At 59.5% G+C, this 16,427-nt stretch overlaps 1 protein-coding gene across 4 annotated transcripts; it reads right to left on the bottom strand.

Moving 5' to 3' along the window:
• On the bottom strand, positions 1 to 14,871 carry OSBPL7 (oxysterol binding protein like 7). Of its 4 annotated transcripts, none has more exons than XM_045986193.1 (23): positions 14,734 to 14,871; positions 13,239 to 13,393; positions 12,986 to 13,111; positions 12,754 to 12,807; positions 12,030 to 12,143; positions 11,593 to 11,691; positions 11,374 to 11,491; positions 10,646 to 10,749; positions 10,207 to 10,299; positions 9,990 to 10,122; positions 9,810 to 9,904; positions 9,526 to 9,621; positions 8,727 to 8,864; positions 8,073 to 8,166; positions 7,130 to 7,377; positions 6,852 to 6,989; positions 3,472 to 3,535; positions 3,280 to 3,358; positions 1,985 to 2,129; positions 1,718 to 1,862; positions 1,500 to 1,626; positions 1,181 to 1,303; positions 1 to 1,030 (listed from the first exon to the last, which is right to left on the bottom strand). In XM_045986193.1, the coding sequence occupies exons 2-23, from the start codon at positions 13,311 to 13,313 to the stop codon at positions 922 to 924; spliced, it is 2,517 nt and encodes an 838-aa protein (XP_045842149.1). In that variant the 5' UTR covers positions 13,314 to 13,393; positions 14,734 to 14,871; the 3' UTR covers positions 1 to 921. The 4 variants fall into 4 exon arrangements, 3 of the variants coding, with proteins under 3 accessions (XP_045842149.1, XP_045842150.1, XP_045842151.1); XM_045986194.1 differs by having other exon boundaries at positions 1,500 to 1,611; XR_006815991.1 differs by lacking the exon at positions 1 to 1,030 and having other exon boundaries at positions 1,182 to 1,303; positions 1,500 to 1,582.
• Positions 14,872 to 16,427: the final 1,556 nt, after the last annotated feature.

The following is a 16,427-nucleotide window of genomic DNA, read 5'->3' as shown; positions in this document are numbered from 1 at the left end:
TTTGGGACAGTCTTTATTAGAGCTGGAATGTCACTGTGATTTGCCTTTCTCAGAAGCAGCCCGTGCGGAAATGAGCAGCAGGAGGGGTGGACACCCAGCACGGGCTGTCCAGGCTGCTTGGGGGACCCTGCTCGCCTGCAAGCAGTACACGGACACACGCACACATGCACACACTCCCACACAAACTCACACTCTCTCGGGGGTTCTGAGGCCAGGCACCCTGCCTGCTCCGTGGGCTCTCCCTGCCTCTGGGACAGGCCTCCTCCCCTCTGGGAGGGACCTGCTGAGCTGTGACGGAAGGAAACCACTTGAAGACAAGGCCGAAGGAGCTAGAAGCCACAGGCATTTAGCAATTTGGGGGAAGGGGATCCAGGAGGACAGGAGAGATTGTCAAGGGCCAAGCAAAGGGAGCCCCACCGGGCCAGGGCATGGGGCAGAAGATGCTGGAGAGCAGCATGGTGGGGGACCGGGGAGGAAGAAAACACCATCTCTTCTCCTTCACTCAGTCCAACCGCACAGCTGGGGCCAGAGCCCTGGGCATAGGAAGCCTGGGGAGCGTCAAGGGGTCCCCTGTGTCCTAGGAAGGCACTAAATGGGGAACAGATCCTAGAGAGCCTGGAGTCTCCCCCAAGGACCCCAAGGGGGACAGAAGGGGAAATGATGGAGCAAGAAGGGGTTTACATGCTGGTTGTCCAGGGCAACGAGACCGGGGAAGCACAGATCCTGCTTCCCAGCCCAAACAGGGGGTGGACAATGGGCTGAGATGCAGCCCCTCTGGCCGGCAGAGGGGACGGAGCCAGAGCCAGAGCTGCCCCTTTGGTCTCCGGGACAGTGAGCAGGGAAATCTGGCCTGCCCCGTGTGTCCGTGGAGGGCAGAGGCAGGAGGGAGGAATCCAAGCCTCCCGCCCCAGAGGGCCGGGGCTACCAGAGCACGGCCCCGTCCAGGTTCCCGTAGCCTGGCTCGGCCCGAAGCCTCCAGTATGTGTTGTTAGTCACCCACCACTCCTTCCCACTGCTGTCCGTCTGCCGCCTGCGGGAAGGAGAGAGCCGAACAGCCAGAATCAAGGCCGGGGTTCCCAGATGCTGCCTCCCACAGCCGGCCCCGGCTCAGAGTAAGAAGGCGCTAGGGGAGGCGGAGGGGGGCCTGGAGGGCGGAGACCCTGGGAGAGAGCAGAGCTACCTGAAGAAGCGAGCCTGGTGGACGATGTTGTTCTCCTCCATCACTCTGCGCCTGTCCCGCTGAAGCTGCTCAATCCTTCTCTTCTGGGCCTCAGCGGCTTGTATGTTCCCCTCCTCCAGGTACCTGAGCTTCCAGACGGCAGTCAGGGGAGCTGCCCCCTCCAGACCCAAGCCCTCTAGGCCGCACCCAGCTCTGCCCCCACAAGGGACCCAGCTCCTTGAGGCAACTCCAAGAGGGGAGGGCAGGCCCACTCTGGTGGAAACCCACGTTGGGCAGTGAGGAGCCCAGCGGTTCTAGGGCGGGGCCGGCGGACACTGACCTCTGGTCCGGCCGGAGCCGCGTGTCGGTGGAAGGCAGTGACCGCTTCAGCTCTGCCGTCAGCTCATTCAGCTCCAAGGCGAACTGAGTGAAGCCGAAGTTTCGCTCATGGTCTGGGGGCATCGAGTCTGGGGTGGGGGGAAGGCAAGGGGCTGGGGCTGGCGGAGGGTGCCAGAGCCGCCTCACCCCCGCCCAGCCCTCCCCGACCTCCCTACTTACTGGGTTTCCAGATGCACTGACCGCCGGGCAGGGTCCCCCGGTAGAGCCCCTCGTGCCACTTCCCAGAGAGTCGGTGGAGGACACGGCCGCTCCGGCTGAACACGGCACCCTGCACCTCATGGACGTTGGAGCTCCAGTACTTGGCCTGGGGCAGGAGTGGGTGGGGGAGAACCGGCACTCAGGGGCGTGCCCCTCCCCTTTGCGGGGTTTGTGGGGGGAAGCGGAGCCGCAGGGGGGAGGCAGGCAGGGCCGGGGTGGTGCGCCCACCTTGCAGAAGGTGATCTTGCAGTGACAGGAGCTGTCCTGTGTGTTCCTGATGAGCACCTCCCCGTAGTGTTCGATCCAGCGCTGGCCGCTCAGGATGTTGTGAATGCAGGACGTCACCTTGTTCCACTCGAAGTGGTCCCCGAACCTGAGAGAGACAGAGCGGGGGAGGGCAGCTGACCGGCCCGGGGGGTGCAAGTGCCCCCCTGAGCCAGGGAGCGGGGCACAGGGGGTCTGTGGAGGGAGCGTGGGGTGCTGGTTCGGCCTTGGCCGTGAGGGATTGACGGATTTATCAAGCAGAGCAGCCTTCGCAGAAAATTTTGAGCCAACATGTCTCCAGCTCATTTGATAAAGCGCCTGAGGACCGAAGTCACGGGAATAAATAGGTAGACGGGGTCCCTGCCCTTGGGAGCCAGGGACCCGGGTAGCGCTGCTCACATATAATCCCCGGGCCACTCTCCACTGCCACTGGGTACTGCTCACTACCCTTACTTTACAGAAGAGCAGACTCGAGGCTCTGGGGCATCAAGTCTCTTCGCTGTTTGCATTAATTATTAAGTGGCAGAATTAAGACTCCCAGCCAGGACTTTGGACTCTGAAGGTCAGGGGCTTCCCGCCTGTGCACTGGCCTCTAGCTAACACCTGGGCCACACGGGCTAAGCCCCCTTCTTCTCTGGCCATGGCCCCCACTTCTAAAATGGCATGAGAGGCGCCTGGGTGGCTTAGGCGTTTGAGTGTCTGCCTTCAGCTCAGGTCACGATCCCAAGGGTCCTGGGATCAAGCCCCACACTGGGCTCCCTGCTCGGCAGGGAGCCTGCTTTTCTCCCTCCCTCTGCTGCTTCCCCTGCTTGTACTGTGTGTGTGTGTGTGTGTGTGTGTGTGAGATAAATAAAATCTTTTAAAAAATAAATAAAATAAAACAAGCTAATGAGGGTGTTTCAAATGTGGTTTGTGATTGGTCTTGAGGTCAGTTTAGGCTTCGTGGGTGGGGGTGTCTGGGTGTGTCCATGCACTGGCTTGAAGTCTCAAATGCGTTTCTTACTGTGAGTCATGGTCGAAAAAGTGTGAAAGCCGCTGCGTCAGATGGCCTTGATGGGCCCTTCCAGCTCTACTATTCTAAGATTTTTCACCTTTCTTCATGCACAGCACTGTAAAGGCAGGTGTAAAATGTAGACTCTGCCCCACTTCAAGCAGCTTCAGGCCAGACCTTTCTATCCTGTCCCTACCACCTCGCCACGCCAGCCCAGAGGAAGGCCTGTGGGCTGCGCCTGGGCCACTGAGCACCTACGAACACCCACCTGGGCAGGCTGACGTTGACCGTCCCCACAGGCACAATCTCCAAGGATTTGCCCCAGAACTTGTTCTTCCACTTCATGTCTGGAGGTGGGTTGGGAGAGAGGGAGAAATGAGACCAGAAAGTTCCAGCGCCCCCCCCCCCGCCACGTGCCCTTCACCCCTACATCCACCCCACCATGCCCCCCACTCCTCACCTTGCCAGAAGACGAAGTTCTCAGACTCTGCATGGCATGCCGAGATGGGGGGGTGGTGGGAGACCTTGGGGGGCAACGAAGGTCTTTGACACTGACCCTGAGGACCGTGGGGTCCACTGGTGACCCCACGGCTTCCTGAACTCCCTGACCCCCGTTCCCAGTTCCCCTTCAACCCAGAAGACCAGTTAGTTCTAGGTCTCTTGTCTCTGTTGTCTTTGGCCACCACCCAAATTCTGTTGTCCTCTCTTCTCCCATGGGGCTTCACATTCTCTCTTCTCCTTCACTCCCCCGAGAGCCCCAGAAGCCCTGTTCCAGCTGACAAAGTCCTCTCGCAGTGATACTGGGGCCCTGCCTGGAAGCCAGCCCTCCTGAGGACCCTCTCTCCCCACGTTGTCTTCTCCCTCAGCCTCCACACCACAGCTCTGGAAAAAACGGGCCTTGATCTCCTTGGAACAGCTCCATATCTGGAACTTGAACTTGGGTATCGCACAGCCCACAGCCCGGTCTCTCTCCCCATTCCCTGTGGCCCATGGCCCCTGCCAAAATGCCCGGCTGCTCTGGTTCGTAGTGGCCCGTCAGCCCTGGCTTCACCTCCTTCCCTCCTGGCTGAGCTCGCTCCGTCACCTGCACCCCGTCATCCAGCACCCTGGACAACCCGCCACCACCACCCGTCGCAACATCTAGCATCAGTCAGCTTCCTCCATGCCCACTCCTGGCTCCCTGCTTTTCAGACGGCCACGGAGCGCACACAGCATTGGAACAACACACTGGGAACTTGAGGCCCGACCCCCAAACCCTCCCTTTCATGCCACACAAACCCCCCACAATCAGAGGGAGAGCAGAGAGGGCAACTCCTTCCACCAACTTATGGCTCCCACCCTGATCCCAGTCCCCTGAAACCTATTGCCAGGCCCAGCCCCTCCTACCGCTTCCTGCAGGCTCCTCCCTCCCCACCCCTCCTGCCCTGCAACCCTTCCCTCTCCGTTTCTCTTTCTCTCTGAGTAGAAATATCTTCTGTTTCTTCCACCTTGGAGCACCTGGGTGGCTCAGCTGACTAAGAGCGTCCCACTCTTAGTTTCGGCTCAGGTCATGATCTCGGGGTCCTGAGATCGAGCCCCGCAGCCGGCTCCGCACTCAGCGCACTCTGCTTGTCCCTCTGCTCCTCCCCCTTGCCCTTTACTCTCTCTGTCTCTAAAATACATAAATAAAATCTTAAAAAAAAAAAAAAGAGTTAAAAAAAATAAAGCGTAGGGGCGCCTGGGTGGCTCAGTGGGTTAAGCCGCTGCCTTCGGCTCAGGTCATGATCTCGGGGTCCTGGGATCGAGTCCCGCATCGGGCTCTCTGCTCAGCGGGGAGCCTGCTTCCCTCTCTCTCTCTCTCTGCCTGCCTCTCTGCCTTGTTGTGATTTCTCTCTGTCAAATAAATAAATAAAATCTTTAAAAAAAAAAAATAAAGCGTAAATCTTTCTTTTCTGGACACACACACCTTTGCCCAAACATGCACAAAACCAACACTAGGAGCACTGGTTCCCTCACAAGGGCGAGCCAGGGATCATTTTCTACCGTACTTTAGGACTGTGTGGACTTTTCACTATGTTTTCAAAAACACTTAAAGGTGCCTGCGTGGCTCAGTCAGTTAAGCATCTGCCATCAGCTCAGGTCATGATCTTGAGGTCCTGGGATCGAGCCCCGAGTTGGGCTCCCTGCTCAGTGGGGAGCCTGCTTCTCCCTCCCTCCGCTCCTCCCCCTGCTAGTCCTCTCTCTCTCTCTCTTTCTCTGTCTCAAATAAATAAATAAAGTCATTAAAAAAATAAAAACAGTTAAAATCTAAACAAACAAAAAAACTGCTTCAACTCCATCCCTACCTCTGGCTGAAACCCTCTCTTCCTTCCCTCTTCCTTCCCTCCAGGTAAAATTTTTTGGAAACCATCTGCACTTTTCTCAATTTTAATTTAATCTAATTTATTTTGAGAGAGAGAGAGACAGAAATTAAACTCACACACAAGTGGGGTGGGGCAGAGGGAGGACAGAATCTCAAGCAGTCTCCCTGCCTAGCACAGAGCCCCACACAGGGCTCGATCTCATGACCCTGAGATCATGACCTGAGCTGAAATCAAGAGTCAGTCACTTAACTGAATGAGCCACCCAAGTGCCCCTAATTTTATTTTTTAAAGTAAGCTCTACTCCCAACATGGGACTTGAACTCACAACCCTGAGATCAAGAGTCACGTGCTTTAATGACTGAGCCCGCCAGATGACCCATTTAATTTTATATTAAGTAGCATTTTTTTCTGTTATACTTCTTTTTACTACACACCCACTGTAATCCAGGCTCGGCCCTCAGCCTTCTTCTGAAACCTCCCTCACTTGGTTAAACCAACGACACTTTCTGGAAGTCCTGTGGACCATCTGCCCACCCCTTCCCCTCAGAGCTCCTCTGCCTTCCCTGCCCACCCTCTTCTCCAGACCCTCCCCCGGAGCAGCCCGTGACGTCCCCCGACCTCTAAACTGGCGATTCCTGGGTCTGTCGGCCCCACCCTGTGCTCGAGGAGCTCCGTGCCGACATGGCTCAGGGCCTCCTGGACATGTCCCCCTGGAAGTCAAGCCCACGTGGACAAGGAGTCTCCCTAATTCAGTTACCTTCCTCTCACCCTTTCCATCCTGCTCACTGGCACGGCCACACACCTGCCGAATCCCCCAAACCAGAAATTCCAGGCCACCCCAACTTCTCCCGACCGTCGACCACCTCCCCTATCCCTTAGGCATAACAACATTCTGTTGACCACCGAGTCCTGCCAGGAGCAACACACACACACAGCTGCCGAGTCCGGCGCCGCAATCCGGCGGCCAAGGGCAGGTCCTCAGCAGCCCTTACAGGGCTGACGGCAATGGCCTCCTAACAGCCTTCTCTTCACCCGTCCTCCCACGAACGTTCTTTAGAGTGCAGTTCCGAGCCTGTCATTCTACCGCATAAAACCCTCCCATCGACGTCAGGATGTGGAAACAACCACTTCACCTACAGGGCTCCTCAGGGTTTGGCCCTGGCCGGCCTTCCAGCTGCGTCTCTAGCTCTTCCTCTCCAGGCTCCCTCTGTCCCTTTACGCGGTCTGGAGCATGCTGTTCTCCACGCCCCGCCCACCCCATACTCCTGGTGCCTGTCAATTCCTCCCTCAAGGCTCGACATCGGCCCCCAGAGCCTGCCTTCCCAGGTGGAACCGACTAGCGGCCGATGAGCTTCCGGGGTCCCAGCTCTGGAACCTGGCACAACCACTCCTCGTTTCCAGTAGGTCCCCCCGCACTCAGCAGGGGGCTCCCTGGAGAAGGCCGGCTGCCCCATGCTCTCCCCCAGGCCCCGGCCCTGAACGCCCACAAGGCCCACACCTGCTCACTGATGAAGCGGAAGCCCCGGTCGGGCCGCTCGCACTCATAGGTCTCCCCCAGGACGGGGTTGAAGGGCTTACAGCCTGCTCGGTGGTACGTGGACGAGTAGGCAGACACGGCGAAGGCCGCGATGTACACCTGCAGGGGGGAGGGTGGGGAGAGCCTGCTGGGTGGGGGGGCCGAGGATTGGGGGGGGTGCCACCCCACTGCAGGCGAGGACTCGGGGGCTGAGGTGGAAGGCCGGCAGCGAGTAGCCGGGCCGGGAACTGGCGGGGTACCATGCGCTCGCAGGGGTCGGCCGTGCGGCTGGCCCGGTCCAGGAGGCTGCTGTACTCGAGCTCCTCGCACAGCCGCTGCAGGGTGTTGAGCGGCTCGTTGAGCTGCACAGGCATGGACACCTTGGACAGGTCCTTGCCGATGTTGTTCCGTAGAATGTTCCACAGGCTCACGTCGGTTCCTGGCCCGCTGGCTGCCGGCAGACAGCGGCGACGCGGAGGCCCCGCAGCTCTCCCTGGAACACACGCCCCTGGGGCCCACCCGGCCACGTCACTCCCCCTCTGGGCACAGCATCCAGACCCAGCAGGTGCACAGGCCGGCCCGAGGTGGCGCCCCACCCCCACAGAGGGGTTCCTAGATAGACTCACTCCCAAGCCCCTCTCTGGACTCAGGGCAGTGCAGGTGGGGAGCCAATTGCAAACACGCTCCTGGGGGATTGGGGGGGCAGTGGGGTGAGAACCACTCCGAGGGGGCGGTCCCCACCGCTGGAAACCCTGCACCCCAGAAGCCTTCCTGAGCCCCCACCCTTATCTTCAGTTCCCCTCCATAAACACAGAAACCGATGTCAGGATATATTCAACCCACTTCACAGATGAGGAAACAGGCTCCAAGAAGTAAAATGTCATGTCCAAAGCCACACTGCTTAAGAGTGGCAAGGCGGCAGCTTCTGCCTCTGTATCAGGCCCTATGCGAACCTTATCAGAAGACTGCACCAGACGCTAGCCCCCAGGCCTGAGGCTGGTGCACCCCCGGAGCCACTCCGGGAACACTCTGTAGCTCACAGCTTAGCCTTCCTCATCTCCTGGGGTCACTTCTGGAGTCAGCATCCCAAGCTGTCAGTCCACCAACCACCCTGAGAGATTGCCTCCCAGGGGCCTGGGCTGTGGACAAACACCATTTCTACCCCTCCCCCAGCCCCTCCGTGGCCACACACCCAGTGGGCACCTTTCTGACAGCGCTCAGCAACCCTGAGGTCCAGCACCTCCTCGGACAGGCTGGTGGTGATTTCACTGGTGCACGACTCCTCCTCCTCTGAGCCCTGGGACAGGACAGATGAGAGGCTGGGCAGACTAGGCCTCCCTGGGCAGCTGGGCAGTACCCAGGGCCTGGCAAGACTCTGCCCAGCTAGTCTATTGACGGGAAAGGGAAGACGTGTATTTGGGCGGGGCGGGGGGGCATGGCAGTCTGAGCCCTAAGACCGGCCTCACGTAGTGTGCCCTGCCACTTTGGGAGGGGGATGCCTGGCCCTCTCACTGCTCAAGGACTTGGTGGCACACAGGGACAGGGCAGCACAGCACTGCTGAGATCCAGGCTCCGGGGCAGAGGTCAGGGGTCAGGGGAGTGCTGGGGCTGAGGGGCTCGCAGGAAGATGGCGGGGTGAGGCTGAGACAGCCATCTTGCTGGAGAACCGAGGGGGATAAAGCACATTGAACTGGAGGAACGGTTCCCGGCAGACTTCTGAGCAGGGACACAAACCCAGCAGGTCTGAACGTGTTGCCAGACACAGCAGTCGAGGCGTTAGAAAGGATTTAGGAATCTACAAATTCTAGTCTCTCTGGACCCCATCCCAATTTCCCCAGGGGGCCCCCCCAACCTTACCTCATTCTCAGAAGAGCTGGCAGAGAGGAGAACCTCACAGGCATCAAAGAACTCTGTGTGGGAATCAGCGAGGGACAGGATGCTGCTCTGGGACAACTGGGGGGTCAGCTCCCGCCCCTTCATGTACAGAGCTTCTTGCTGTGGGAAGGACAGATGTCAGGCTGGGCTCCCCGGGGAGGGAGAGAACATGGTGGAACAGGAAAGCACGATGGAAGGAACTGGGAGCAAGGAGACACAGTTTCCCTGCAGCCGCTCACCCTACCTGGGTGCCGACTCTGAGCCCAGCTGCAAGGCTTCCGTGAGTATTAACACAAGCCATCCTGACATTCCCCCTATGTGGCAGGTACAATTAGGACACCCCCACCCCCCCACTTTACAGGTCAGGACACTGAGGCTCAGGGTCACAAAGGAGGCGTGCAATGCAGCCAAATGGAAACCATGGAGCCCGGACCCAGAGTCTGTGCTCAGAACGCCTAAGTCCCAGCTCAGCCAACCCTCAAGCCGCAATTGTGGGAGCCTGGCCCCCATTGGTCAGATTCTTTGAGTCTCCGTTTCCTCCACCATGAACTTGAGGGTAAGGACCATGGGCCTCACAGGACCCTGAATTAAAGGTAAAATCACTCTGCACACACTGGCTGGACAGGAATGACCACGATGAGGCTGTCGCCAATGTTACAAGAAAGGGCTGGAGTTAGGGCTCCTGGGCCCTGTTTTGGGTCTGAAGACCAAGGGTGCCTTCATTTCTGCCGAGGAGGAAGGTGCAGGAGGAAGGGTCCCCCCAGGCCAGCCTGGCTCTTACCTCCTCAGGGTTGAGGGAGCTGAAGGAGTCTGCAGTGGTGTCTGAGGAGACGGAGAGCGAGTGGAGGCGCCTCGGGCCGGCGGAGGCCTCAGAGACCTGCAGGGAGAGTGTGAGGGGCCAGGGGCCAGGAGGACAGAGCCCTCCCCAGCCCACCACGCTGATCGCTGCCCAGACTGCCTCTGCTGACTGCTCTCGCCCTGGACCCAGCTCGGCTCTCACCCCAGGCCTGCGGGCCTCGGCCTCAAGCCCTCTCCTCCCATGACTCCCTGCTCCCCGAGCCTCACCCCTGTCCGTGACAGCTCCGAACCCTGGTGCAGATCCTTCAGGTGGTCCCACTCGGCGGTGAGGGCGGCCAGGACACTGCTGAGGGAGTTGTGCACTGTGGGGACAGGGGGCAGGCATCAGATTCCTCTTCCTCTTCCTCCACCTGCCTGGTCCCTGCTGCCCCGCCCCCACGCACTCACCCTTCTGGGCCAGCGCCCAGAAAGTCCGCTGCAGGTGGGCATAGTCGGGAGGCGGCAGCCCACGGGGGCCTGAGGGGTCCCGGGACTCCAGGTAGCGAGACAGGTTGGGAACAGAGCCATGGAGACGACCAACCTGTAGGTCAAGGGCAGGGGTCAAAGGTGACAGCCTCCTTTGGGGCCTCCCACCGGGCAGCTTGGGGTCCATGCCTTGCCTCACCCGCCCGATTGTGTCATCCTTGGCAAAGCTCTGTGTACACCACATGCGGCTGGTCCGCTTCCCCTTCCTGGGTCTCTCGGTCGTCCCTGAGGCCTGGCACATGGAAGATGGCAGGGGTTGGGGGTGGGGAGTGTCACTCGGGGTGGGGAGAAGGGCAGCAACCACAAAAGCCAAGGAAAGAGGCAGACGGGCCCAGAGTGGGGGCCCAGAAACATCTGACATTGCAGAGGAAGAAGAAAGACTCCCTAGCGATGCACAGGTACAGCAGGAAGGGTCCAGCCCCAAGGGGCAGAGAGGGACCCGGAGACAGCCTGGACATGGGAGGGGAGCCAGCCAGGCACACGCGTGGGTCTCCAGAGAAGTGCAGCATGTAAGGGGGCCTGGGGCTCTGTCCCAGGGAAGCGGTGGGAGTCCCCTGGGCTTCTCTCCCGGCCCTCACCTGGTGCGTGGGGATAACAGGGGCTGAGGGTATCCGGTGCAGGGACTCCAGGCTCTGGAGGAGTCTGTGTAGTTCCTGGAGCTTCCCCTGACACTCTGAGAGCTCTGCGGGAAGAAGGAATGAGGAAGTCCCTCTCCCAACACTGACCAGGTACCCCAAAGTCTGTCCCCCCGCTTCCCATCCTCCTCCAAACACTTCAGCCGGCAGCCATAGACCCCAGACCCTCAGCTCAGGAGCCCAGAGCAGCTGCCATGTCTCAGCCTGGGGCCAGGCCTCACGTTGGATTCCTGAGAGGGCTGGCACCCCAGCCCCCACAGCCTCCATTACACACCTTAACTCCGCTGCTTCCACACAGACCGACCCTTTCTGTCCCCACTTGCTGACACTTCCCTCTCACGGGCCAGCATCACAGGCGCCCCCTCCAGGAACCCGGCTCTAGGGCCCGCCCCATTCCTCCCCGGACTGGCATTCTGTATCTTCTTGTTGGGGAGTCTGGGCCCTCAGTCCTGTCGGTGTGCCCAGGGCACGAGCCCTGTCCTCCTCTCTAGGACTGGTGCTCCCCAGGGCAGGCCCAAGTAGACCCGGTCAGTTGGAGGCCAAGGCTTTCTCTTCCAGCAGCCCAGGTTCCCAGAGGCAGGGGACAGTCTTGCTTCTTGTGACTGCTGATGCCATCTAGACCCAATAGCACGGGCCCTGCCCACAGAGGCACAGTGCCATGGGCCCCTCACCATGAGAGCAGCGGTCTAGCCCATCACTGTCCCTCAGCCAGGAAGACACCTTCTCCCGAGGTCCAACCCCAGGTAGAGCCGAGGCACTACCAGCTGCTGGAAGCTGGGCACCAGGAACCTGTAGGGTGAGTCAAGGGTGAGGCGGGTCCCTTGGTCTCATGGTTCCCTGAAGCCACCAAGTTCCCTCTCTCACCTGCCCCTGCACAGGGCCCTCCTTACCTTCCGGTGAGTGGCGCCGGGCAGCGATCCTCGGGGCATGGCCAGGCGGTGGGCACGAAGCTGCGCCACCCAGCTCTGGAACAGGTCCTGGGATTTGATCTGCAGAGGTGGTGGAGACGGGGACAGAAACATGAAAGGAAGGACTGCTTCACCGGGGCAGGAAGTCAGGGCTCTGATCCCCAGGCCAGCAGTCTCCCCCTGTGGTCCCCAGCTTGGGCAAAGACTTCCTGCAGGGAGGCAGGGCACAGCTTCCCCCTTAGTTGTTTACCCAACAACCAAGAAGGAAGGCGGTTTGCCATTGGCCATTGCATAGACGGTTACTCCCTTGCTGTTAACCTCAGGGACAGACCCTCCATCCCCACTCCTCTCTCCAGCAGAGCCCTTGTGTCTCTGCTAGGCTGGGACCCAAGCCACGACTTGGCTCCCAGGAATGTCACCTTGAGGTGGTAGATGTTGTCTTCAGTGTCAAGATCAATGCGCTGGGCCTTTTTGTTGATGGACATGACAGACAGTCGGACGTCAATGGAGCCATGAAGCTTCCCCTTGGTGATCTGGAGTGGAGGGTTGGCAGGGGGAAATGGGACTGTTTTTAGGCCCCTGGGGACCACAGAGCCACCATCTTCCTGAGGCTCAAGGGCCAGGCAGTGGGTTCACCCTCATCCCCAAGTCACAGCATCGGCGGGGACTTGTCAGTCATCCTCCCGTGCACACAACACCCCACTATGTCAAGTCCCATTCTGAACTTCAGGGAGTAAGGGAACAAGGAAATCTGCTCTCAGGAACCTGCAAGGCCGAGAAGGCAAATACCCTCTCAGAGGGAGAACCTGAGCACGCGGGTCTTCGGTTCCTGTCCCCAGCACAGGAACGGGACGAGGGCACGGATGAGAAAGCTCCCACTTCCTGGACGCTAATTTTTGTGCCGGGCAGTGTTTCGAGGGCGTTCACCAAGAGGACAACCCGACAAACAGGGGGTCATATCCTCTCCACCTTGGAGATGATAGAGTTGGGGCCCAGGGAAGGAACTTGTCCAAAACCCCACACCCAGAAATGGTGTAACTGGGATCAGACTCTGCTCTGGTGGATTCCAGAAGTCCCCTGCCTATTTGGAGCATTCTGGGGCCACACTTATCCCCCAACCCCATGGCAGAGGCCCTGACTCACGTCTTGCCGCGTGGTTGCGTAATGAAGGATCCCATCCTCCAGCACAAAGTACCTCTGTGATGCGGCCCAGAAGGAACGAGAATCCAGGAGGCCGAGAGAAAAGGGTTTGGGGAGAGAGCAACCACACACGTGGACTTTTCTTCTTCACACACACACACACAACCTCCCCCACCTCCCCGCCCCCCCACCCCGCCCCTGCATCTGGCCCCTCCCTTTGCCCTGCCCGCCCCACCTTGTGCCAGCCCTTCAGAGGCCATTTCCTTTTCTTGAGCAGGTGGCCTTCCTTCCTCTCCGGCATGACACCTTCTGCTCCCAGCCTGCTCCGAGGCTCCTCGACCACCTCCCACAGCTCGGAGGCCTGCAGTCCAGGACAGAGAGGAAGGACAGTGGCTGGGAAGGTGACCAAATCTGCCCCCCACTTTTGGGCCAAGCTCTATCCGCATCCCCCCCAACAACCGCCACTGCCTGCTTCCCCACCCGCAGACCTGCTGGGCACTGCTCGGCTTTGCAGACTGAATGCTCTCGGCTAACGAGTTAGGGACCCTCTCTTGGAAGTCCATGGAGAAGGGAGCGGCTGCTCCCTGCCGAGAAGGTGGAGTGGGGTGGAAGGAGAAGGATGTCACCTTGTCCTGAGCGGACCCTTGAAGCAAGAGAGAGACCCCATGAGCACAGGCCCTGCTATCACCTTCCCCGCCTCCACCCCTCCCGCAATGTCTGAGATAAGAGCTCACGGATGTCTGCTCACCAGCCAGGCCTCTCCAAGTCTGGCCAGGCCTCTCTGAGTCTGTCCCTTCCCCACCCTGGGCCGGTTTCCCTGCCCACACCCCATGGCTGCGGCCACTGCTCAGAGAGGTGAACGGGCTGAACCAGCACGCAGCCCGCAGGCCGGTGCCAAGAGAAAACCACAAGAGTCTGCCCAGCCCCACCTTGGGCCCACACTCTCAGGCTCTAGGAAACACTCAGAGCTTTCTCTGGAGGATTCCCTGGGGGTGATCAGAGATGAGGCATGGGAGTGAAAAAAGAGGCTCTAAAAAAGGACAGAGGAACTCAGAGACTGGACTCCCTCCAGGACCCCTGGACATCGCTCCAACCCGCTGCCACCATTGGAGACCCCTCTGCCGTGATCGCTCTACAGAATGCCCCTAACCCTTTCATCCCAACTCCCTACCAATCAGTCTCCAGGTCCTCTGTCTTCTGCATGGGGAAACTGAGGCCTGAGACGGCCCCCCATCCCCACTGTTCCCTGTGCCTTCACCCTGGAATGCCTGCCTGAGACCCTCAGTACCCCCCACAAAGCCTCCCTCTATCCTCCCAGTCCTTGGGGCTCCTGAGAAGTACCACCCACCCAGAGAGAGCAGGGGCCTGGGCCCGTGGAGGCACTGTGTGCAAGAGAAGAGGTGGCCGAGAAAATGCCAAGGTCCACACAGCAGCAGTGCCCACAGGCGCCCTTGGCACCAGCCCTGGCCGTCCTGGCTCCACGGGGAGATCAATAATGCATGAGGCTCCGTGTGTGTGAGACAGGGAGGGGACTGGAGGGGCGAGGCTGGCCCGAGGCTGGGCAAACAGCTCAGATCTTCCAATGGAGCCAGCAAGCACCTGAGGAGCTGAGACCAGGAAGGGGCAGGGATGCGGTGGGGTTGTGGTAGCCTGGAGGCCGGGACGGAGGGTTCCAGAGTGCAAGACGCTGACCCGGGGGGGGGGGTAAAACTCCTGCTTCTGGCCATTGAAAGTTCCCAAACTCTTCCAGTGTTTGGGTACCGCTGTGCCCTTTTCCTGGCCCCAGAGGATCCCGGACCCTCACTGCAGGCTGGTGGAGGCAGAGGCTCTGCCCCGAGAGGGTGCGGGGTCGAGGTGAGCCAGGTCGGTGCCCCATTTCTACTTCCATTCCCACCCCCGTCTCCGGAGGGGCAGACCTGCCAGCTTCAGGTGGGAGGAAGCCTGCCCGGGGGATGTCAACTGATGCCAGCGCGGCCCCCTTACCCCAGGGTCCATGGACGCCAGTGCTCCTTGGCCCGCGCACCGCTCTGCCTCTGAGTCACCGTCTCCGAGTGGCCCGCTCCCTCCTCACGGAGCTGAGCAGTGGCAGCAGCTGCTGCAGGAACCAGGAAGGAAGGAGACGTCGGAGCCTCCCCTCCAGCCGGATCTCCCCACCTCCCCCTCCCCGGCCCCTCCTCCCGCCAAGCTCCGGGCGGCCGCTCAGCTCTGCCCCCCTGCTCCCGGGAGGACTCAGGGCTGAACGGACTCCCCAGCACCAAGGTAGCTTGGGAGTAGGGGCAGAGTCCCCACTGGGCGCCGTTCGAGACAGATCACGGAGGACTAGGGAACTGCTGGCCTCGGGCCAATGTTGGTAAAGGGTTTACTCGGACTAGGATGGCCTTGACCCCAGTTAGTACCCAAGGCCATTTCCTTATTAACCACCCCCCTCTCGTTTTTACATCTGAAAATAGACTGCAAAATTTGGAGGCAGCAAAGGTATCAGGTTAACGGGAAGGGATGGATGCCCCTGGGGGACCACAGTAGACAGTGCCAACAGCACAGTTAGGCACGCAGCCACAGCTCAGAGGGCCAGGCAGCGGCCCCCACCAAGGCTGTTATTGTGGGTGAGCCCCACGGGGGTGGGGGGTGGGAACCACTGTGGCTGGAGGCACCTATATGCGTAACACAAAATCCCCTGCTTGCAGTCCTTGGACCTGGAGCAGGCCTGCAGCAGTGACCACGTGGCTGTTAGGAAGTGCTGGTGCCAGCTCAGGGACCTCCGGCCTCCCTCTCTGAGCACCTCTGTTCTGCTGGAGTACTCTGTCCAGCTCAGTACTGGATTCTAACTAAAAATCAACTCTTGGGGCGCCTGGGTGGCTCAGTGGGTTAAACCTCTATCTTCGGCTCAGGTCATGATCTCAGGGTCCTGGGATGGAGCTCAGCAGGGAGCCTGCTTCCCCCTCTCTCTCTGCCTACTTTTGATCTCTCTCTGTCAAATAAATAAATAAAATCATTTAAAAAATAAACTCTTAATATCTAAACCTAGGACACCTGGGTGACCCAGTCGGTTAAGCGTCCTCTGACTCTTTTCCACACGGGGTCTGGAGATTGAGCCCCGCGGAGGCCTCCGGCTCAGCGCAAAATCTGCTTGAGGTTCTCTCTGTCCCTCTGTTCCTTCCCCCACTCTCATGCATGCACTCTTAATAAAAAAAGTCTTTTTAAAAAAGGTCTAACCCTTGTTAAAATGAATGCAAAATGGACTCACAGCTTTAAGCAGTGAGGCTGCTTTCTGGAAAGTGAGTTTTTAATAGCAGGGCCTTAGGCATCACCAGCAGGTGAAGGATGCAGTGCGGGTTCTTTGGTCCAGAAGGGATACGGGCTGCCTCCTCCCCCCAGGCCTCAGTTTACCCTACAGGATCTTACACATTTCTCAGGAGATGCCTGTTTTCTCAGCCATTCAGAGCCTCAGCACGGCTCCTGCTGCCCCAGAAAGGAGTTGTTGGCACCCAGCAGGGGTCTGGGAGTCAGGGAGGGCATTGGGCAGCATTAGCCAGACCAGTTCTGACATCCACGAGCCTTGGGAGCCTTTTAATTCACTTCAGATTGATCAAGCATCCCTGGGGCATACAACACCGAGCTGGGAACTGTGGGAAATCGGTCCCAGACCAGGCCACAGAACAGAGCACAGCCAGAGCGGC

Source organism: Meles meles, chromosome 18 (assembly GCF_922984935.1).
Source record: "Meles meles chromosome 18, mMelMel3.1 paternal haplotype, whole genome shotgun sequence".
Classification (NCBI taxonomy): Eukaryota; Metazoa; Chordata; class Mammalia; order Carnivora; family Mustelidae; genus Meles; species Meles meles.
This window is presented reverse-complemented; position numbering and strand designations above follow the sequence as displayed.

What these genes read in the sequence shown, in the direction of transcription:
- OSBPL7 (XM_045986193.1), bottom strand. Translation starts at nt 13,313, where the DNA reads ATGGACTTCCAAGAGAGGGTCCCTAACTCGTTAGCCGAGAGCATTCAG. An exon ending in ACGCAACCACGCGGCAAGAC is followed by an intron (nt 12,144 to 12,753) that starts GTGAGTCAGGGC and finishes CCTCCACTCCAG; the next exon opens with ATCACCAAGGGGAAGCTTCA. An exon ending in CGGAGCTGTCACGGACAGGG is followed by an intron (nt 9,622 to 9,809) that starts GTGAGGCTCGGG and finishes CTCTCCCTGCAG; the next exon opens with GTCTCTGAGGCCTCCGCCGG.